This window comes from Carassius auratus, chromosome 11 (assembly GCF_003368295.1).
Source record: "Carassius auratus strain Wakin chromosome 11, ASM336829v1, whole genome shotgun sequence".
Taxonomy (NCBI): Eukaryota; Metazoa; Chordata; class Actinopteri; order Cypriniformes; family Cyprinidae; genus Carassius; species Carassius auratus.
The window spans coordinates 18,413,197-18,437,129 of record NC_039253.1 but is presented as its reverse complement, the minus strand read 5'-3'; the positions used below and the strand labels follow the sequence as shown (position 1 = coordinate 18,437,129).

The following is a 23,933-nucleotide window of genomic DNA, read 5'->3' as shown; positions in this document are numbered from 1 at the left end:
TTATCAAAAAGTTGTAAAGTCTCTACAACAGACATAAGTTAAAATAATGACTATAGTAAAGGTGTAACAAACTTTATAGACTTATGACAAAAAATATATATATAAATAAATAAATCCTGTGTCCAGGGACTTTTTTTCTTTTTGCCATGCATTGTTCATAGAGCTTATTAATTGTAGCGGTGCCTCAGGTGTTGAAATAGATTTGTTATACATTATACAGGTTCATATATACTCCGTCTGCAGTGCACAGTATGTGTAAGCGGTGCAGAAGCAGAGAGAGCGCGAATCTCTAAGCTCACACTCAGATTTCCTGTGCTTTGTTACAAAACCAGATGCGCATGCTCAGATTCACGCTTTAGGCTATTATTCATTCATATATTACATTATTCTGCAACATTTTATATTTGTAATTAAATTATTGTTTGTAGTAACTTAATATCACATTTTAATCATGCTGATTAACCCCCAAACCGACTCAAATGATTCACGCTCCGAACTCCCAAACTGACTCAAATGATTCGCCAACCCGCTCCGAGCTCCCGAACTGATTAAAATTCACGCTCCGAACTTCCAAACTAACTCAAATGATTCATGCTCCGAACTCCCAAACTGATTCAAATGATTCGCGAACCCGCTCCGAACTCCCAAAATGACTCAAATGATTCACGCTCCCAACTCTCGAACTGACTCAAATGATTTGCAAACCCGCTAAGGGAAGTCATGGCCTATTGGTTAGAGAGTCGGACTCCCAATCGAAGGGTTGTGAGTTCGAGTCTCGGGCAGGAATTGTGGGTGGGGGGAGTGCATGTACAGTTCTCTCTCCACCTTCAATACCACGACTTAGGTGCCCTTGAGCAAATAACCCCCAACTGCTCCCCGGGTGCCGCAGCATAAATGGCTGCCCACTGCTCCGTGTGTGTGTGTGTGTGTGTGTGTGTGTGTGTTCACTGCTCTGTGTGTGTGCACTTCGGATGGGTTAAATGCAGAGCACGAATTCTGAGTATGGGTCACCATACTTGGCTGATTGTCAGGTCACTTTCACTTTGAACTCCCAAACTGACTCAAATGAATCACAATCCGAAGACAAATCAAATGACACCGCCAGCTACTAGGCTTAGTTTCTCTAATTTCTCTGAATTTAATCTAATTCACTGAAATTAAGGTACGAAAAATATGTTATTAACAATAAAATATCAATATTTCCATTCTGAACTGCTTTCCACATCGAAACATAACCAGGTGAGCTTATTTGATGGCTCTATAAAGTAATAAACCCAGTGAAGCTGTTGTTTACAGTGAATTTATAACAGCTGAGGGGCGTTGTTAGGCAAGACCCAACACAAAGCAAAAAAAAAACCTTTAGCTGTTATAAATTCACTGAAACCACAGCTTCACAGGGTCTATTGCTTAAATAAAACAGTTATTCCATATACACCGTAAGGTTTTACAAAATAAAACTGAGCAAATAAAGTGTAATGAGATGAATCAAAACAGTATTCTTCCACCAAACAATGCAGCTCCTCACAAACAGTCTTGGTTGCTACAAAGTGGTTGCCGAGCAACACACAAACATAAACAAAGGTGTGTGTTACTTTGTAACACAATTTAGAACAGCTTTGAACCTGGCTCAGCCAATCAGAATCAAGCACCAGAACTATCTGTTTTCTAAAGTAGCAATAGTAGCAAGTAGTAATAGAAATAAATACAATTATTTTTAGCAGAAGATTTTTAAAATATTCACACTAAGAACAAATTTTCTTTTTAGGAACTGATCACTGAAAGGTTCTTTGGGAAACCAGAAATAGCTCTTCTACGAAATCACTGAGAAAAAAAAAACAACAAAAAAAAACTTTTGGAACCATTGTTTTTAAGAATAAATTGATAAAAATTATATCTGTTCAAATATTACAAATAAAACACTTGTTTAACCTGCAGTTTAATGCTAACGGGTTACAAAAAAAAGTGAACAAACGGATCATAAATCACAACTGAAATGTGAATGAAATTATGTAAAGAAAACCACTGAAATAATGTTTACAGCTCAATAGCCGTAAAAAAATTTAACAAAATAAATGTGCTATAAATGTCAGATGCTGAAAAATTTCAGCATTGAAAAAAACATTAAATCTGAACTTAAAGTTAACTAGTCAAAGAAATTAAATATAAATAATTCAATACATATGTGCCTGAAATGTAGTAAGTTGTTTCAGTGTTGAAATTTGAATTAAACAAACCTTAAACAATGTTTTTTTTTTAAAAGTTAAAATATTAATTTACCTGCATGTCGCATGACCATTAACCAACATCAATGAGTCGATTTATTAATTAAGTAACGCAAACTCAAAAAATCTCATATGGATGTGAAGTACTCACTGTAGCTCAAAGAGGTCATTACACTAGCAATTAACTAGTAACAGCGCCACCTGCTGGAACAGCATGAAGAAATCTCACAGACAAAGGAAGGTGTTTTCACTTCATTTAATACACACATACAAAACCCCAACCAGTGTGTGTGTGTGTGTGTGTGTGTGTGCTACACAACAAAAGAGGTACAAAAGCACACAAACTCTCTTCAACTACAGAAAAATCAACTCAAAATATTTTCCGCTCCTCACTGGAGCTTCCTTACAATCAAACTCACATCTTTATAAGTACTGCAGTAAACGTCTGATGAGAAACTGAGGTTCTGGAGAAGAGCGTCAGTCGTCTCGCTCTGGACTCTCACTTCTTGCAGGGCTTCGAGACGCAGATCGACTGCAGGAAGAACACAAGAGACTGGTGTTGAGCGAGTGTGTCGCTCGCTCGTCATTTACACAGCTGGAACAGAGTTTCCCCTGTGCTTTAAAAGTAACCAACTAAAAGCTTATTGTGGTTATTGGGTGGCTTGTGTGCGACAAATAATGAATAGCCTTGGAAACGTTGAATATTATTTCCAATTATTTATACCATAAATAAAACAGCTTGTGAATAGTTACAAAGCATTATTTACCTCAGAAAAAAGTTAAGTTAATCGAGTTGGAGCACATAAAATTTAGTGTGTGTGTGTTGGGGGGGGGGGTCTTCATCGAAACAAAACCTATAAATTGTCATATGGATGTTATTCCATCACATTTTCTTAAAGGTGTTTTAGGTTTTGATGCCCCCAGTTGTCCAAAAAAACTAGTCTGGACCCTGATATCTTAAACGATTACCATTATTATCCAAAATTCTGGAAAAGGTAATTTATTTACAGCTTTCTTCTTATCTGACTGACTGTAACATGCTTGATTAATTTCAATCAGGATTTAGGGCTTGTCATAGTACTCAGAGTGCTCTGCTAAAAGTACATTATACATCTCCTTGGATTCCGGAGATAGGGTCATCTTGATTCTTTTAGATCTCAGCGCAGCATCTAACACAATAGATCGCTCATGTTATTAAATCACCTGGAAATAGTGTTTGGTATTCAAGAGGTTGTGTTAAGTTAGTTCTCCTCACATCCCAAAGGCTGAACATCCTCACTTAATATTGACAAGCACAACTCATCCTCAACATCGATCAGATGTGGTGTCCCACAAGGCTCTATGTTGAGTCCTCTCCTTTTTCTGTACACATGCTTCCTTTAGGTCCTATCTTTCAGAAATATGATGCATCTTATCACTCTAATGCTGATGATACTCAGTTTACTCAGCTGTTGAGTCCAGCAATGGAAAATCTATCATAAATCTCATCTCCTATCCGGATGTTCTTAGCCAATTTATTTAAACTTATATTGTTTTTTATTTATGTTACAAGGTTTGTAATTTTAACCTTTTTTTGCACATAATACATAGGCTTACATGATAACATCTGCTTTATTATCATTGTTTTATTAGTCATCATTGGGCGGAATGGGAAATATATATTTTAAATAGTTTTTTTTTTTTTTTCATACAAAAATGAAAATACAGAGATATATACCGTATATTGCAAATTGGTGTAATGCAAAGTGTGTCCATGCTTTTCCATAATTTATTCATGTCACATTTACATTAATGTTTTAAGCAAGACTCAGAATGATGATGATGATGATGATGATGGTGTGTGTGTGTGTGTGTGTGTGTGTGTGTGTGTGTGTATTCTCACCTCCTAGCCACAGAGCCGGATTTGGATCTCCTGGCTGAACCAGATCTAAAGAAGCAGAAGATCCCCATCAACACAAACACACAGTTCATGCAGTGATGATGACTGCTGAAGTGCAGCAGTGTGTGTGTGTGTGTGTGTGTGTGTGTGTGTGTGTGTGTGTGTGTGTAACCTGCTCCTGGGAGCCGAGCCGGAGCGCGAGCGAGAGCGGGATCGGGATCGGGATCTGGATGAGACAAACAAACAGTCAATCCATTCAACTGCAGCAGGTATAGTCTACTATCATTGAAATACTAGCAGTGTTTTCATTATTAATTTAAATTTTATGTTAGTTAATTTGTTTTTGCATGTTTTGTCATTTAATAATTTTTTTAATATTACTATAAATACTATTATAATTATTAATATGACTACACATAATATTTTTTACAAATACTTTATTTTAATTTAGTTAACATTTATATACCTTTTAAGTAATACATTTTTTTAATGGTTTAAGGTGAGTATAAGATCATCTGAAGCAGTTTTGGTGAGGTGATGCTTTCATGTGTCGTCACATTCAGAAAAGTGTTTTAGAACATTCACACACACACACACACACACACACACACTCTTTGAATCAGTGTTACACCCCCTTGCATCAGTCACTCACCTGGAGCGTTTGGGCGTCACAGATCTGGAGCGTCTGGGAGAACCAGAGCGAGAACGACGAGGAGAGAAAGATCTGGACCTGAGACATCAATCACAAACACATCTGAGTGAAGGATCACACACACAGAGACACACACACACACACACACACAGAGACACACACACCTTCTCCCTCTGCTGCGGCTGCGAGAGCGCCCGTATCTCCTCCCTCTGGACCGAGAGCGGGAGCGCGAGCGAGAGCGAGACCTGTCCGAGTCCAGCGGAGGGGACAGAGGAGAGAGACGTGTGTCAGTGTCACAGATTGACTGATGCATGTGACCCTCAGGCACTGACCTCACTGAACTAAACACTCACATTACAGTTTAACATTACAGCTACAGTACAGAACACAACAGGGCTGGGCCATACAACAGCGCGTTATTACAGACATAAACACTTCACTACTCACAATAACATACAACCTTCACTGAAATAAATAAATAAATATAAAAATACACACACAAGCATGTATATATTTTTGAAAAATATTTTATGTTTATACATTAAATATATTTATTCCTAATTTTAACTATATGAATATGTAAATATTTTTTATACTGTGTGTGTGTGTGTATATATATATATATATATATATATATATAGTAAAAAAACCTTAACTAAACTTCAAATGAAAGATATAAAAACAAAAACTCTCAAAAATAAAAAAAATTTCAGTAATTTTCTGCATTTTCATTTAATTTACTTTTAACTAAAACTGATACTAAAATTAATAAAACAATATAGTTATCCCTTTATAAAAAACTAGTAAAAAAAAACTTTTAAAAATTAAAAAAAATATATATTCTGTTTAATACTTTGCTATATTATTAAACAATTTTAGAAAATATTAATATTTTACAATTTAACTTATTTGTCATTTAAATAAATGTTTGACTGGCAGCGATGATCAGTCAAATTTCTCTAATTTAAAAATAAAACGGAGAAGCTATAATTTAGCAACATCTACACCTACATCCGCAAACTTGACGGAGTGTTATATCGCCCAGCCCTGGAACTCTCTAAAGCATCCAACAGATATTATAAAAGTTAACAGCATTAAACACTACGACTGCTTTGAGTTCAGGCAATGATATACAGAGAGACACATTAATTGGTACTTGAAATAAACCTTGCAACTTTGCAGGTCGACCCTCTTTGGAACCGAGGTCTAGCAGATTTAGACGATCTAGAAGTATCTATCATCAGCCGACCTCTGCATCTAGTCGTTCTCTTGGATTTCTAACGATGACCGCACTGACAGCCAAATCGCTTGATTGAGACTTGATGGAAGTGTGCAAGGCGCTTTTTCTGCCGAGGTCTCGATGCTCTCGTTATCAAAAGCCAAGGCACAAATCGCTAGCCGAATTTACTCGGATTGGCGCTCTCATCTGGTTTGGGTTGGGGGAGGGGCTATGAATAGTTAAGTAGCAGTGGGAGGAGCCTCAGCGAAGGGGTGTGGCTGCTCGTGCCCCGGTCATATGGGATTTGCTAGATGCCTCATGAAATCGTAAAGGATCGTGACTCTCTGAATCAAACGATGAAACCTGAAAGGTTTTGACCAGGTCAGTCATTACATGAAATCCCAAAGAACATTGGAGAAAACATCAGTGCAGAAAACAACAAAAACATCCCCCCGTTAACCCGCACATCTAGTAAACAAACAGGAAGTCAGAGAGAGAGAGAGAGAGAGAGAGAGAACAATATGACAGCAGATGAACAGTGTTATTGATCAGAGACAGCGTGGGTCAGCTGTACCTGCTCCAGCGCCGCCGGCCGTACCGATGGCAGTCGTAAGCGTAGTGGCCCTTTTCTCCGCATTCGTAGCATCGGTCGTTGGGGTCGAAGGGTCGCCGGGTCGGTGCACGGTCGTAACGGGAACGCCGCGGCATTCCGGTGGAGAGTTCGACTCGCACGCGAGAGCCGCTGATCACCCTGAACACAAGAGACGGATCTCATACAGAATAAACGCTTTTGCTTCCATATTATCAGAAACGTATCTGTATCTTAATCGATTCTCAGATTTACACAACGATACTGATTCTTAAATCCGAAGAATCGATTAGTTGAGCCTGTTTTCAGGTCACGGACGGACACTGAAGGGCTCCTCTCTACCAATAAATCAGCTTTGGTGTTTTTGATCCTGTCCAGCGTGTCTGGATCTCAGGAGTCACTCACTTTCCATCCAGGCCCCTGACGGCGTCCTCAGCGTCTCTGGGATCCTCAAACTCCACGAAGGCGAATCCCGGCGGGTTGCGAGCGATCCACAGTGTCCTCAGCGGCCCGTAGTAACTGAACGCCCGCTCCAGCTCACCCTTCCCGGCCCCGGTGCCCAGGTTACCCACATACACCTTCGTCTCTGAGAGAAGAGAGAGAGGAAGGGGTTAACATCTGACCCCAAGACTACAGTTTACTCTCACATCACATCAATCACAACGAAATCCGGATTTTAATTAGATATAACTCATGCTTTTTAATATATAATTTTAATTTCTATATATTTTAAATATATATAAAATGCATATATCGTGCTGTAATGGTTTTTGTAACCCTAACTCTTCAGCAGTTACATGTTTAACCGTCTAATAATAATCAAAAGATCATTTCAAATATGAAACTAACACCAAACTGTAATCGAAACAGAAACGAAACACAGACATCCGAATACTGACCTACAACCCAACAAAATAATGATTAATCAAAGTACAAATACAAATAATGTGCATTTAAACTATATACGTTATGACCATTATAACTTTTGGTAGCAGTATTATTAAAACGCTTATTATTAGCCAGTGTTTACAGCGAGGGAAGGCGCCATTACAGTTAGAAGCTCGTTCTAAACAAATTAAATCTCTTGAACAACCAGTCAGATTTAATACTTGAGATGAAGCATTCTGCGTCCGGATGTGTTCAATTTCGTGATTTATTTCACTCACCGCCTCCGTGTCGTCCGTGTCGCGACATAATGAACGAAATTAAGACGAAAACCTGACAGAAACAAACAGCCGCCTGTCAAACGATCACGCCGTGACGCGCGTCTGCGCATGCGCACACTCCAAACTACACTTCCCATGATGCTAGTTTTACTATATCTGGCCGCGCGCTTTCTAAATTATTTATTTGAATTATTAAGATTATTTTGTGTTTAATATATCCCGTATACTCTTTATTTATATATTTTGTATATATATATAAAAAAGAACATTTCTCTTTGTGATCAAGCTAGAGCCGTTAAATAGGTTTTTCAACGGCTCTGGATCAAGCCAACCAATCACACGGTCGCTTGCGGCAGTTACGTCACGCGTGTCCAGCGTTCGCTGCGTCGATTTCCTGTGGATGAAGTTGCTGATTGTTAGATAGATTGATTGGCGGTAATTAAGTGGTCGGTTTTTCGCCGCGATGCTGCAGTGGATCCACAGGAGTCCTCAGCACTGGCACGAGTTCATCAATCATGAGGTTTGTGTCACGAATCGGGATCAGCAGCGCTTTGAGGGTCGCGTGTTCACCGTGGACCCCGTCTCCGCCAGGTACGCGTCATCAAACATCACCATAATATCATAATCTAATCTAGCTGCTAATCGAAACTAATGATCAGAACACGATCGTCTGTTCAGTTTGGGCTGAGTTTATGTTCTCTGGCTTAACTTTTCATCATGAAGCTAAAGGTTTATAAATGCGAATACATTTATCTGTGTTTGCAACTTAATTTAAAGCATAGTCATTAATAGAAGAATTTAAGTTTGTATTTTTTAAATTTGTAAATGCATTTTTAAGGGTAAGGGGATTCTGGAAGACTTTGACTCAAATCAATTATTAGGTGAACCGTTTGTATTTGTAACCACTGTGAATCTCTCTTTTTATTATTATTATTATTATTAAATACAAACATTATTATTTTTAGTGCACTATATTAATCTTTTAAAGACAAAAAACATTATGAATCATGAGATGATTCTTTTTCGTTTTGAATCTTTATGGACCACGAGATGGATTATAAATTGAATCATTTGCATTTTGAATCATTATGAATCGTCATGCATGTGGCTTAACTTTTCATCATGAAGTTAATGGTTTATAAATACTAATATGTTATCTAAATTTGCAACTTAAAAGTCATTAATATAAATATTATAGTATTTATTAATTTTTGAGTTTTTGAACCATTAGGGTTTTGAATCATTAAGTGAATCATTTGGGGTTTGAATCGTGAGGTTTATGCGGTTGCTCAGATAGACTTCTGTGTGAGGTCAGCAGGAGCTGTCCGCTGTGGTGGTGCTGAACTGGTTAATATCAACGGATCGAGAATCGATTGCTCACGAGCTGCTTCACTGCGTCAAGTATATTACTGCGGCTTTATAAAAGAAGTGTTGAAAAAAACTACATGACACAGCTTAATAATTTAACCACTTTTAACAGAAGAGAGAGAAATTGAAAATGCTAAATAAAAATAACACCTTGTGCACCACAAGTCCAACAGACAGACATCGCAGTGAAGAGTGAGTGCTGTCCAACAAGAAGCACTACAGAAATAGTTGAAATGGCATGTATCAAGACTCATGGGTTCTTAAAAAAAGCCAAATTGCAAATCATGAATCATCTGTTGTGTGTCTGCAGTGTGGTGCTGGTGAGCGTCCAGGAGAACGAGTGTCCGTCGGTGAGGGTGATTCTGGGTCACGCGGTGACCGATGTCCAGATCCTCAGGAGAGGAACAGAGGAAACGGAGCGTCAGATGAAGAGCGTCTTCCTGCCGGACCGAGCACAGGATCTCAGCGCGGAGGAGCTGAAGTCTCGACGGGAGAGTGTGCGTCTGTGGCTGGAGAAGAACCGAGTCCCGGTGACTGAAGATGGAGAGCTTCTGTGTGTGGCGAACGCTCTGACCATCAGCGCCCCCTACAGGCCTGGAGACTGCAGCAGCACCAGCGAGATCATCCTGTCTCGCATCCAGAGTCTAGTGGAGAAGCTTCCTTCACCCAAGGAGAACATCCCAGGACATCAAGCACAGCTTTCACGATCAAACATCACTTCTGTGTTACAAACTCAATAGCTCTTGATTCATGTAACGTTGTAAATGTTTCCTGATGAATGAAAGAGAAATTAACCTTTTTGAAACTTGAATCGTTTGCTCTGCTGACTTGCTCCAAAACGTCATCTCTATATTCATCCTTATAGTCAACTAAACACAGTTACTGTAGTTAAACCAGGCTGACCACAAATTAACCATAGTTTAACCATGACACCATAGTAAAACTGTTATTAAAAAAATACTTTTACTGTAATGAATATATATATATTTGTATTTGTGTATTATGCGCTTTTTGTTATTTAAAAAAAACTGCATTTGCTTTTCAGTTTTGTGCGTTATTATTTTACACGTGTTTTTAAATATTTGATCTTTGCTTGTTATTTTTCGCTCTGTGACTGCAATACATTTGGCGGGAAAATAATCCCATATTTAACTGATTCAGAGTTTGGAAAGCTCTGTTTCACCCATCACAACATGCTTTTTAAAATCAGTTCAAGTGATGTCGAAATTGGAAAATGAATAACTCTGGATCTTTTTTTCCCCTAATGAATCGCTTGAACTGAATCAATCGTAGCGATTCCCGCGTAAATGACTCACTCAAATGACTCGGTTCATCATCACTACTACTGGCTCAGCTCGCTAGATTCATGATATTAACTGAAATAAGAAGTCTGAAGCTTAATTCATTATATTAGAAATAGTATGAGCTGCAGTTCAATAGAAATCATCTGGAAATGTCTTGTCTTACTACTTTTTTGTTATTAAAAAACAAATAAGCCAACCAAGTCTAGGTGACAGAAAACAACTTACTTTCCATAAAAAGGAACGCAATTAGTTACCTTTCCATAGAGTTACACAATACTGTAATGCATCTTTCCCAACACTGGCCTGGTGTTTATATAACTCCATCATCATTATCATTATTGATCTCACGAGATCTGCAGGATCCCAAACCCAAGAGAGAATAAAACCATCAGACTTCATGAAAGTGAAGAGAGGCGTCTCACGGCTAGTGTTTGGCATACAGTGGTAGAAACACTTTATTCCCTTGCTTTAAGAAGGCGATCGTTTCATCTTTACATACTTATTGGCAAAACAAGAAATGATTGAGAAAATAAAAGTTCCAACACATAGAGGACAATCACGTGTGTTTCTTGAAGGTTTCTCCAGTACCTCTTTTTGGTGTGAGGGTACCTTAAACTCCTGGTGCTCTTCAGTCTACTGGCTCTCGAGTGAGTCTAGAACACCAGAAATAATCCAGAGAGCGTTCTCCGTCAGCAGAAGAGCTGCTCCGTTCAGTCTGTCATCCAGCAGAAGTGTGTGTTCAGGAATCAGACATGACTGCAGGAAACCAGCCAAGCCGTGAAATGAAACGAACATGAGACAAAACAGCTACACGAAAGACAAAAAAACTAAACAATACAGAGTTCCCCAAACGGGCGTGATTTGCACTTTATGGAAACACAATCGTTGTCTCGGAAGGATGAATTTAAAGGGCCAGTTCACCCAAGATTACAATCCCGCCATCATTTACTCATCCACGAGATGTTACAAACCTGTACGAGTTTCTTTCTTCTGCTGAACGCAAAACAGATGTTGGCAAACAAACAGTTGACGGTAGCCATTGACTATGGAGGAAAAAAAAATACAATGGATGTCAATGGGTGCCATCAATTATCTGGTCACTCACAGTTCTCTCAGTATCTTCTAATGCTGGGCAATGATTAATCACATCTAAAATAAGTTATTGTTTTTATCATATATGTGTGTGTACTGTTTATATTTATTATGTATATATAAAGATACACACATACAATATATGTTAAGAAAATATTTACATGTATATATTTATATTCATATAATTTATATTATACATAAATATATTAAATATATAAACATATTTTTCTTAAAAATATACATGCATGTGTGTGTATTTATATATACACCCATAATAAATATATACAGTACACACACACACACACACATATATTATGTACAGAATTGTTTTTATTCAGAGTGTGGTTAGTAATGATTAATTGTTGCCCAGCACTAATATCTTCTTTTGTGTCCTCATAAATGTTTTCTAATTATTTTTAAGAATGTTAAGATTTCATTTCATTATATGGGCAAAAAATACTATGGTCTATGGGTGCCGTCAGCTGTTTGGTTACCAACATTCTAAAATGTGTTCTATTTATTTTTAAAAATGTTGGTAACAAAACTTCAGTTCCCTTTGATTTCCATTATATGGGCAAAAAATACTATGGAAGTCTATGGGTGCCATCAGCCATCACCAACATTTCTCAAACTATCTTCAAGTAATTCTAAATGTCTTCTAAATATTTTGAAGAATGCTTTCGTTCCCATTGATTAGATGGTCAAAAACTACTATGGTAGTCTATGGGTGCCGTCAACTGTTTGGTTAATTTTTTTTTTTTTACGGTTTTTCTAAGTGTGTTCTTATTATTTTTAAGAATGTTAACAAAATTTCAGATTTTTGATTTCCATTACATGGGCTTAAAATACTATGGAAGTCTATGGGTGCCGTCAGCTGTTTGTTTTTTTTGTTTGTTTTTTTGAGGGGTTCTTCTAAGTGTCTTCTAATTATTAAAAAAATGTTGGTAACAAAACAATTTTGGTTCCCGCTGACTATTACATGGAGCATAAATACTATGGAAGTCTATGGGTGCCGTCAGCTGTTTGGTTACCAACATTCTAAAAATATAAATATTTTGGGGTTGTCTTTTAATTATTTTTGAAGAATACTGGTAGCAAATTTCCAGTTCCCCTTTATTTCCATTACATGGAAAACACATATTCTTTGTGTTCAGCAGTAGAAAGAAACTCATCTAGGTTTGGAGCAGCTTGAGGGTGACTAAGCACTGACAGAATTCCCGTTTCTCTGCTGAACCGCCCCTTTAAGGGCACATGTTGCTGTCGTCTGGTCTGCAGCACTGTCTGTAAGCGCGTCTACGAGGGGTTGGCGTTCTCCAGCAGCGGCGGCCCGTCACGGTGCACCGACTCTCTCTTGTAGGTCTTGGGCGGGAGTTTGGGGATGGGTGACTGCGAGGTGCTGTGGCGCGGCGGGACGGGTGGCCCGGGCATCTGCGGAGGGAAGAAGGCCTGGCTGGCTTCGGAGCGGCGTCCCGGTGGAGGCGGCTGCAGGTGCAGCGGGGAGCTGGAGAACACGTCTGGGGTCCGCACCGGCTCCCGCGGCGGCAGGGTGGGGGGGCTGTCGGGCGGCTCTGTCAGAGAGTAACGGGGCGAGTACACTTTAGTGGTGGGGTGCCGCGGGGGGATCGCCGGAGGACTGTCCAGGTGCTTGGACATCATCTGAAACACACCAACACAGCACTCGTCACACACGGAGCTCGGAGAGATCCCGATCTAGGATCTCTCTATTAATAAAGAGCAGGAGATGAAGCGCTGAAGGTGGGGAGGGGTGTGTGCCGGCACCTTGGAGGGCGAGGCCTCGGCGGGCGCAGACTCCGGCCGGCGGCGCGGTGGGATCGGCGGAGGAACGGGAAGCTCGTCATTCCGGAGGAAACTCATCATCGAGGACACTGAGGAAGATCCTGAGACACACACACACACACACACACACTGATGACATCACAAGTGCACACAGGTTCTGAGAGAACATGGAATTTCTCCACACACATATTTGCTTCACATGCTCATTTGTAGTTACTTCAAGGTTTTTCCAAAAAATATTTTTCATTGCCTTAAGTCCAAATTTTTTTTTTACATTTATCAAAAATCTAAGCTTGGTGGAAATCCCATGTTCTGAAAGATGAAGTGCTATGCAGGTGATTTAAGACATTAAGGTCTGATCAGACGACGATGCTGAGCTAAAATGATAAATGACTGTCCTCTCTCTCTCTCTCTCTTCACCGTTCACACATCTCGTCCTCAAATACATACACTATTACCTTCCTAGACAGTTCTTTAAGAGTTAAGAAAGTACTATAAAGGTATTGAATCAAGCAGTGTCCTGCACATGTAAAGAGATCCAGCGGAGGACAGACGACACACAGACGCATGAGTGAAGACACGAGACGCTCAGATACTAACGTGGGCCGTGTGGGAGAGAGACCGGAGCGAATATAGTGTCAGTGTCTGTCAGGAGCAGAGAGAAACACAAGAGAACAGCTTCAGCACATTCTCACTGCATCACTGACTCAACCAATGGACAGAGCTCAGGGGCGGGACTATCTGTGTGTCTGACCAATGGCAGACCGGGGAGCATTTCCTCATTTTCACAATAATTAATTCAGAAATTATATACAACTGACTACTCTCCAAACTAACTGTGGTTACGCACATCTGCTGATGAGGATTTAATAATAATAATAATAATGATAACACTACCAGACAAAAGTGTAAATAAAATTCATGTCTTTTCTGTGTGAATCTCTGTTAAAGTGTCATTTATAAATGTGTGTGTGTGTCTCTGTGTGTGTGTCTCTCTCTCTCTCTCTCTCTCTGTGTGTGTGTGTCTCTCTCTCTGTGTGTGTCTCTCTCTCTCTCTCTGTGTGTGTCTCTCTCTCTCTCTGTGTGTGTGTGTGCGTCTCTCTCTCTCTCTCTCTCTCTCTCTGTGTGTGTGTCTCTCTCTGTGTGTGTGTGTGTGTCTCTCTCTCTCTCTCTCTCTCTCTCTGTGTGTGTGTCTCTCTCTCTCTGTGTGTGTGTGTGTGTGTGTGTCTCTCTCTCTCTCTCTCTCTCTCTCTCTCTCTCTGTGTGTGTGTGTGTGTCTCTCTCTCTCTCTCTCTCTCTCTCTCTGTGTGTGTGTGTCTCTCTCTCTCTCTCTCTCTCTGTGTGTGTGTGTGTGTTCTGTTTGTGTTCTCTCTCTCTCTGTGTGTGTGTGTGTGTCTCTCTCTCTCTGTGTCTCTCTCTCTCTCTCTCTATCTCTCTGTGTGTGTGTGTGTGGGGGTCGTACTGGAGTGGAAGGGGCTGGAGGGCGGCTGTGGCGAGTCGAACACGCTGCAGATGTCGGTGGAGCTGGATGTGGTGGAGGCTGCTGGAGGCGTCAGTGGAGTGCGGGGAGAGTTGGGAGCTGAAGCGGCGCTGCTCTCCGTCTCACTGTCCGGGATGCGGCTGTAGCTGATCTTTCGGGGCTCGTTCTGCAGCGGCGTCGGGTGCCGCATGGTTCCTGGGCGGACGGTGGACGGGCGAACACCCGGAGACTTCAGAGGATAGCTGTACTTCTTTGGCTGTGAGAGGAAGACAAATGAGAAGAAATCCACAATACATCTATGATATACAGTATGAGATATATATATATATATCAGTTAGTGTCCAACATTGCACTAAAACTCTATCATCCTAAATTTAAAGGTACAGGTTGTAGGACCTGCCACTAGAGGGCGCACTACCAAAACAATAACAATCGCGTGGTTTGATGACACTAAAGGAGCGTGGAATGATGGGATTTGTTGTCTTCTACCCAACCGCTGACGGCCATCAATCAGACAGAAAGATAAATTCTTGATTAAACGCGTGTTCACCGATTTGCGCGAGTAGATTATGTACAAACTCAATGCAAAGATGCGATCAGACGATGGATCAGACGTGTCCTCGTGCGTTTGATGTGTATGCCTCATAATACTAATCTTGTTGATCGTTATAAAAGCATACGTTTTCTGTAAAGATACGAATCAAAACAACTCACCTGTCGAGTAAAACACAAGTGAGATCAGCATCTCTTTCTAGCTGAAGTTTGTCGCGAAGCTACTTCCGCATTTGTCCACGACACTGATGTCATGTGGTTTCTACGTCAGTAAAGGCGGTAACTAAGGGTAACTAATGTGATTGACAGGTGACTGCACTGCCCCGTGTCACTGTTTGGGAATCTTCTCATGATTTACAAGTAGTTGAAAACATTAGAGATATTGTTAGTAATCAGCTGGACAAAATATATAACACTAGCCTGGTGGATATATTTTACTGCAAATATCTTACAAATTGTACTTTTAAGTCAAAATATGTAAACAATAAAAAAAAAATCTTAAAAAACCTCAATATATACAGACATTTTTAACAATAAAATATGCAATAAAATCTTACATTTTATTAAAATTTATATTTTCATCAGGAATATATTTATTCTAGTTATGTCAACCGCTAAAACTTTGTATTGGGTAGAAATTACTATTTGTGAGTAAGAAAAAAAAAAAAAAAGATTTTAATTACCAATATTTTTTTTACCTTTTTTTTTTTTTCAAAGAAATTATATTGTAATATAATACATTAATATTGAAATTATATAAAAATACTAATGTAATGTAAAAATAATTAATATTTAATAAAATTATTTGTGTTTACTATTTTTAAATAATTATTGTAATTATATTTTTGTCTGTACTAAATTCAGTAAATGAGTTTGAGAATGAGCATCTTTCTCATTACAGCAGAAGTTTCCTCTGAATGCGTTCTCTCACAGTGAGGGCATGGGAGTAAACAGAAGGGTTCCACCAGAGTCATGTTCTGGGCTCTTTCTCTGTTACACAAGTGACCTCGTGCTTATTCTGGTTCAGCTCTCTAAGCACTGGAGGGTTTTAGCACAGAGATCAGGAGGCTCGGTGTGTGTGTGTGTGTGTTGTGTAACTGTACATGTGTGTGCAGCGTGAGACACACTTACGAATCGAGGCAGTGTGCGAGCGTTACGCGGCTCGATCTCCAGAGATTTGTTGAACAGATAGTCGGCGAACTCCTTCTCCGTCATGTCCTCCATCGGGTTCAGGTTCTCAAAGAACTTCTGCAGCATCAACAGAATAAGAATTTTACTTTTTTATATAGTTTTCACAGATTTAAATTTGAAATAGAACTCTTTTCTAATATTATTAGTGCTGTCAATCGATTAAATTAAAATTTCTGAAATTAATTGCGAGATATTGCAAGAAAACATTAAATCCCCTAATGCCTTTTATTTTTATGACTGTCCTTGATGAAGCTTTTATTATGAATTCCTTCTAAGACGTCAGTGAATGTAAAGCGTTGATCAGAGGATGTTTCTGACCTGTATGTCGTTCTCCACACGGAGGCAGTACGGCTGGTTCTGGTACTGCTGGATTTCTCCCGTTATTTCCGCCACTTTCCGCCGTTTGCTGAAGTTGATCAGCTCTTTGCCGTGTCTCTTCAGGAAGTCTGGATTTCCTTCCTCAGTTTTCAGAATATTTGTTAAATAAATCCCTAAAATGAGCAGATCACAATCAAACACAGTCCCATCAGAAACCAAAATAGAAATAAAATAATGAAAAAGTTTATTGCGACATTTTATCTCACGATTCAGGCTCTTTTTTTTCTCCTAAATCTAACTTTATATCTTACAAATTAGGACTTTTATATTTTTACCCATCAGAACTGTGAGAAAGTCTGAATTGTAGCTGGAAACAAAGAATACTGAATTCTGAAGAGAAAAGTCAGAATTGCCAAATATAAAATTGTGAGATAAAACTTTTGAGAAAAATTAGTTGCAAAAAAAATAAAAAATAAAATTGTGATATGCAAACTTAAAGTTACTGGATGTAAACAGATTTGCTATATAAATTCACAATTTTGAATTGCATGACTAAACTGAAGTGCAAGATATAAACTTAAAATTGCGAGGTATACATTTGCAATTTTTAAACAAAAAAATCTGAATTGCGAGATAAATTCTGAATTTTGAGGAACAAAAAGTCAGAATTTCTAGTAGGGCTGGGCAATATGGCCAAAACATTATCATGATAATTATTTTTCATATCAGTTGATATAGATAATTATCACGATAAATTTCAAATCTTTATTTCTTTCTAAAGTCAGATTATTGTTCAAATGTGAAAGTTGTAAAAACCAGACGCTTAATTGTGGTTTTAAACTATTCTTTATAGTAAGAAAATGACAAACACTTCACATTTTTAATTATTTATACTTTTAAAGTAATTTTTCCTTAACATAAATAAATATCTTAATAGCAAAAAATAATTTCTTAGTTCTGCATGTTCTAATGAGTAATATTGTTCCAAACCAAGAAACAGGTTTATGTTGCCTGATAATATTAATAATATAAAACATTTTTTGTCTCTTAGAAATACACATTTGATAGTATTCTGAGTTCAGATGCAGATGTAGATTTATGTTCATTATCAAAATCAGTTATTTATCTGTAAATTAAAAAATAAAAAAAATTTCAGCTGAAACCACAAATATAGCAAAAAAAACTGTAATATGAGTAATTGAGTTGAACAATGGGACCCTGCTTATATCGAACATTTATCAACCTCTTGTTATCGTTTATCGAGGAAATTTATATCGCCCAATAACTTAATCACCCAGCTCTAAGATGTAAATATTATAATTATACATTGTCCAAGATATAAATTAGAAATTTTAGGAAAAAAAGGTCAGAATTGCAAATTATAAATTTGCAAATTTGAAGAATAATATCAGAATTGCAAGATATAAACACAAATGAGAGGTTTAAATGTAGAATTGTAAGACATTTTCACTATATAAAAAAGAAAAAAAAGAAAAAAAGTTAATCTTACAAAATGTAAACTCAGAATTCAGAGTGAAAAAATTCTGAATTTTGACATATAAATTTGTGAATTTTAGGAAAAAAGAGAGATAAACAGAATGGAGAGATTTAAACAGAAAAAGTAGTCTATCTTGCAAAACTTAAACTCAGAATTGCGAGATAAACTCAGAAATCTGATTTTTTTACCCCACAAAATGTCTTCTAAAAAAAAAAGTTTGATTGTGAGATAAAATGTTGCATTTACCTTTTTTTAATTTTTTTTTATTCCATGGCAAAAACTTTAAAAAACATGTGTTTCTTTATAAAGCATGTGTGTAAATAGAAGATGGACGTACCAAAGAAGGGCACACAGGGCGGGTTGATGGACCTGAGCTTAGCCAGATATTTCTTATAATGATCTTCACTGAGTTCATGAGCTTCCTCCAGAGTCTTCCTCTGTCTGCTGGGGATTTGCTGAAATACAATCACACGCAGGACGAGTTACACGCTGAAATCGCTCTAGTACTAGTGAAGAGCAGCTAATCCAATAGTGCTAGTTAAAGCTGATGAAAACGTTCTGACCTCGAAGGTGTGGTCGAGTCTGTAGACGGGCGATGAGTTCATGGCGCTCACCACCTCCAGAACGCCGTTGAAGTTATTGAGCTCCTGAAAGACCTGCAGGATCTCGATGATGCGTGATACGACAGCCACACGCTCCTCCACGTTCTCCGTTTCTACGATGCACCTGAGGAACACGAGGAACACTTAGACACCAGACACTGTGTGTGTGAGTGATGAGTTAAACACATGAGAGCGAGCGTACTTCTCGAACCACAGCGTGAGGTTGGTGGTGTGGCGGATCATTCGCAGCAGGTTCGGGGAGTTGATCTCCTTGTCTTCTTTAGTCCAAACACTGCCCACCAGCTCTGACGGCTGAACCGCCCTACAGAAGGAGAAAAACACCAGTTATATTCATGTTTCTAGTCTTAAACACTTAAGAGATTTAGAGATACATATTCAATACTTAAAGCAAGAAACTAGGAGAATAAGGTGTAGATATCACCATGTTTCTACAGTTGATCGATCACAGTACAGTCGGACTACTGCTTTACAACTTACATGAAAGTTCTAGTTCTCTACCATGAAAGTAAAGAGGAAAAACTCTTTAAAGATATGCATCGCAATTGAAATCTACAGACGCAAATATATAAAGTGCAATACAATAAACACTTAAATGTGTATTTTGGATGTTTTCTTTGCACTTGTCTGAAAGAAGAGACATGATATGGAAGCAAAGTAGACCACAATTACAAAACTAACTAGTGCATGAAAAAACACTGGTTTGGACTGTAGTGTCAAACCTTATGTGCGTCTGTAGACAATTCCAATGCATATCTTTAAAGAGTTTTTCCTCCACTTCAGCAGCACTTACAGACACCAGACTTAGCAGTTTTATTCCTCTCTACATTCTGAAGGTTTTTACTGTGGGGATTTAGTTTTTCTCGCTTTATCACCCCATAAATAAGAAAATATTGTCAACAGACAGAAAACATACATTTACACCATGTTTTAGGACTAAAATGTTATACAAAACTCAGGAAATGTATATATATTAACAAACCCCACAGTAAAAACTTTCAAAATATAGAGAGGAATAAAACTGCTAAGTTTGGTGTCTGTAAGTGCTGCTGAAGTGGAGAAAAAACTCTTTAAAGATATGCATCGCAATTGAAATCTACAGATGCAAATATATAAAGTGCAATACAAGAAACACTTAAATGTGTATTTAGGATGTTTTCTTTGCGTCTGAAAGAAGAGACATGATATGGAAGCAAAGTAGACCACAATTACAAAACTAACTAGTGCATAAAAAAACACTGGTTTGGACTGTAGTGTCAAACCTTATGTGCGTCTGTAGATTTTCAATTGCGATGCATATCTTTAAAGAGTTTTTTCCTCCACTTCAGCAGCACTTACAAACACCAAACTTAGCAGTTTTATTCCTGATTTTACTGAGGGGATTTTGGATTTCTCGCTTTATCACCCCATAAATAAGAAAATAGTCAACAGACAGAAAACATACATTTACACCATGTTTTAGAATTAAAATGTTATACAAAACTCAGGAAATATACATATATTCACAAAACCCACAGTAAAAACCTTCAGAATATATAGAGAGGAATAAAGTGCCAAGTCTGGTGTCTGTAAGTGCTGCTAAAGTGGAGAAAAAAACTTTAGAGGAAAGGTCTTTAATTTGGAATTGAAGTCTTCAGTCACAAATATTTGGAGATTTCAACCTAATTCAAAAAATTGCCAGTGGATGAAAAAACTACGATTTTGTTTTAACTCATGTAAGAGCTTGAACATAAATACAAGCTTCACTCGTGATGGTTTATTGTAATTGTACTGTAATGTTTCCGGTTTGTTCAGAAATACCGAAACTGACAGCAGCACACCGAAATGAAGTGAAAATCCCCCAGAATGCTCCTTTAGTCAGGAGCCGAGGTGTTTTGAGTGTGTGGTTTGGTTCAGTGTTTTGGGAGACGAGGGCACAGAATTACTCATGGGAAACATCACTGAGGTGGTGACCTTGGGTACGACGCTCGAAGCCTGTTCCCACAGAGGTGAGGGGAAGTGTGTGTGTGTGTGTGTGTGTGTGTGTGTCACAGCTGGACACTCTATTGTGTTACACTGCCCCATTTTCTGAGCATACAGTTGCCAACAGAGCAGAAAACAAAAATACAAACAGGAAATCCAGCCTTTCCCCTTGTGAAGAAAAAAAAACTACAATAAAATATTAACAAACACAAAACAAGCAGAAATTAACCTCTAGGCCAGTCCATATGTACATGAGCTCCATACAGCTATGTAATTTATATATTTTTTTAGATGAACATAATTTTCATGGCCAAAAATTATTGCAACAAACACAAAGAAATTCAGGCTTAAATATAAATTTGTATCTGAATTGGGTTTAAGCTGTTCGTGCATTTGGATTACACAGATTCAACATAATCAAACTAATCAACTTAATGTGAAGCATATGTGCCAGTCAAAAAAATAATAATCATATTTTAAAAATGCATTTATTTAAAATCTGTTCAGAATCAGCAAAAATCTGTTCATTTGGAAAACAATTAAATGTATTTATTTTTTTAAGTATAAACTTAAATATGACTGTGGAAGTGAAACAAGCCATATTCAATGAGATCAAATGTATGATATTGACATAAACCGGATTTATTGATGATAAATATATAACCTGGTTACTGTATATTTAAAAACACATTAAGTTTATTAGTACCATTACATAAATCTGAGCTGTTTGATTATGCATGACTTCAATACACAATAACCCTGTTTATGTAAAATAGGTTTTATATATAAATGCATTGAAAATATGAGTATTCACATAAAACCCAATGGATAAATAGTTAATAATACACTATTGAACAACAGTGCAGAAGTCATGTATGACATTAAGTTTGCATATTCTGCCAGTTTTTGTTTACGTTCAAACTGTATGTTCAAATGAATGGAAATTTTATACTCAATTCAAATACATAAATCTTAAACCTAAAATATTTTTGAGTGGAGTGTATAATGTGTGAGGGAATTTGTTGTGGCCATCTGCAAATATGTAAATGAGCAGCGTCAACATTCTGCTAAATAGCTCCACTAAAGAAAAACAGGGTTGTTTTGAAAATGAGGGCGAGAGAGTAGATGGTGAAAGATGCCACAGGATGAGGGTCGCACCTGTAGAAGTCTGACTCCAGCAGTGTGAGCTGTCGGGCGATCTCGATGGGGTGAAGGGTCATGAGGTCAAACTGATCCATCTGTCCTGCTTTACACAGGTGCCACTCGATGGGAGGCGGCAAGCTCTCGAACGTGATGTTGTGACGGGGCCGTTGGCTTGAGCCTGTTTTCTTCCTCTGGATGATCTTCGTGATAGACTCCACCCACTTCTTCATGGCCTTACCTGCAGACAGGTGACAGGAGCGATGTTAGAGACCCACCTGAGCGGAGATCAGACTCATGCACATAGAAATCATTTCCTTTTTAGAAATGATGATGATGGAGAATTACATTTGAATATGGTTACATCATGGCTTATTAGTGCACTATGACATTTGTTATTTTCCACTCCATTTTTTATTTTCTGTATTCTGTTAAATGGTGTGCATTTATAATCAATTAATTCATATTTATCATATTTAATTAAAAAAAAAATTTCTGTTAGAAATTTTCTGGATTCCATTTTTATGGTTTAACTGAATTCTAGAAACTTACAATTTACTATTTTAACAACAGTTCCCTCAGAAATTTTCTATTTTTGTTGCTAAGTGATGCTTATCAGACTGATACATACAACCTTTAAAATAATTACTGCTTTCAATCGATTAAAATAAATGAACCATTTCCAAATTAACCCACCTAATTAAAATATATGTTTAAATGGCAATAATGTCACATTCAACTTTGCAATTAATGTCCAGACAACACATAGTGTATTTTTAAATATTTGTTGAATGGCATCTTTTTTATGAACTGAAGCCAGTATCACTCATAGAAATACTGCTGATGTCTCTATTAAAATTGTTTTTAAAAGACTTATAACATAACATTGTGAGTTGTGAGTGGGGTGGCCACCCTAGCTCCGCCCCGAATTAGATATTTGTAATAATCGCCTGTGATGACAAAAAATAAATAAATAAATTCTCCATTATAGAGTGAATCTGGGTTTGACTAAGGCCCTACACATCTCCATTGTTTGATCATGTTTGATCATGTTTGATGATGATGATGAGGTTTCTCGCACCTCTGACCGTGCCGAATGAACTCCTCCAGTCTCCGCAGCAGCTGAGCGTCTCTCGAAGATCATAAGAAAGTGATGCTCCACCCAGTGCCTGCACACATTCAACACCCTGCACACACACACACACACACACACACACAGAGACAGAGACATGAGAGTGTGACGCGGTACTGATCTGTGTGTGAGTGTGTTTGTGTGTGTGTGTGTGTGTGTGTGAGAGTGTGAGTGTTTGTGTGTGTCTCAGTGTGTGTGTGTGTGTGAGTCTAAGTGTGTGTGTGTGTGTGTGTGTGTGTACCTGAGCTGCACCGGCTGGACGAACTCTTTGCGGAAGCGTTTGAGTTCTGCGCTCTGCGGCTGGTCTCCGTTCTCGATGGCCATCTGATCCGCTTCCGTGGGTTTAGGTTCAGGAATCTCAAACCTGGAACACACACACACACACACACACAGACGTCTGGAGAGATGTTTCCATGGATACGACAATAACTCCACAGTGAGAGCAAAGATTATCATCACGACCAACAGAAAACCTGTAAATAAACACCTGAGCTGTTTTTGATTTGAATCACCGTATTACAATAATCAAAAAAAAAAAAAAGGTAAGATCACATGACAGTGAAACTAAACTAAACGCACTGAACTCTTTGTGCACCACTGATGAATCAAATCTCATCTGACCTCTCCATGAGCAGACCCAGCAGCTCCTGAGGTTTACAGAACGACCGGTACGTGGTCAGGAGTCCTGACGAAGTTAGGATCTGGAGAAGAGAGGAGAGATCTCTGGTTATCAAAACCATTTCCTTCATTCA

General features: G+C 38.3%; 3 protein-coding genes and 1 long non-coding RNA gene across 6 annotated transcripts; 1 reads left to right on the top strand and 3 right to left on the bottom strand.

Moving 5' to 3' along the window:
• Positions 1-2,462: 2,462 nt before the first annotated feature.
• On the bottom strand, positions 2,463-7,860 carry LOC113111303 (serine/arginine-rich splicing factor 7-like). Of its 3 annotated transcripts, XM_026275927.1 has the most exons (8): positions 7,728-7,860; positions 6,967-7,147; positions 6,547-6,723; positions 4,918-4,998; positions 4,754-4,831; positions 4,274-4,327; positions 4,105-4,149; positions 2,463-2,754 (listed from the first exon to the last, which is right to left on the bottom strand). In XM_026275927.1, exons 1-8 carry the CDS (start codon positions 7,753-7,755, stop codon positions 2,700-2,702), a joined length of 699 nt encoding a protein of 232 aa, XP_026131712.1. In that variant the 5' UTR covers positions 7,756-7,860; the 3' UTR covers positions 2,463-2,699. The 3 variants fall into 3 exon arrangements, with proteins under 3 accessions (XP_026131712.1, XP_026131711.1, XP_026131713.1); XM_026275926.1 differs by having other exon boundaries at positions 2,650-2,754; positions 4,105-4,327; XM_026275928.1 differs by having other exon boundaries at positions 2,650-2,754; positions 4,105-4,327; positions 6,571-6,723.
• Positions 7,861-8,094: 234 nt separating this feature from the next.
• On the top strand, positions 8,095-9,904 carry LOC113111304 (gem-associated protein 6-like). Its single transcript, XM_026275929.1, has 2 exons — positions 8,095-8,318; positions 9,406-9,904. The coding sequence occupies exons 1-2, from the start codon at positions 8,191-8,193 to the stop codon at positions 9,833-9,835; spliced, it is 558 nt and encodes a 185-aa protein (XP_026131714.1). The 5' UTR covers positions 8,095-8,190; the 3' UTR covers positions 9,836-9,904.
• A 2,336-nt stretch (positions 9,905-12,240) lies between these two features.
• Positions 12,241-22,282, bottom strand: LOC113110616 (son of sevenless homolog 1-like). Its single transcript, XM_026274726.1, has 9 exons — positions 22,068-22,282; positions 19,132-19,251; positions 18,891-19,053; positions 18,665-18,782; positions 16,830-17,002; positions 16,452-16,568; positions 14,751-15,024; positions 13,271-13,389; positions 12,241-13,147 (listed from the first exon to the last, which is right to left on the bottom strand). The coding sequence occupies exons 1-9, from the start codon at positions 22,280-22,282 to the stop codon at positions 12,785-12,787; spliced, it is 1,662 nt and encodes a 553-aa protein (XP_026130511.1). The 3' UTR covers positions 12,241-12,784.
• Positions 22,283-23,197: 915 nt separating this feature from the next.
• On the bottom strand, positions 23,198-23,863 carry LOC113111302 (uncharacterized). Its single transcript, XR_003293292.1, has 3 exons — positions 23,803-23,863; positions 23,423-23,545; positions 23,198-23,236 (listed from the first exon to the last, which is right to left on the bottom strand). It is a non-coding gene; the product is annotated as an uncharacterized LOC113111302 (long non-coding RNA).
• Between the last annotated feature and the right edge of the window lie 70 nt (positions 23,864-23,933).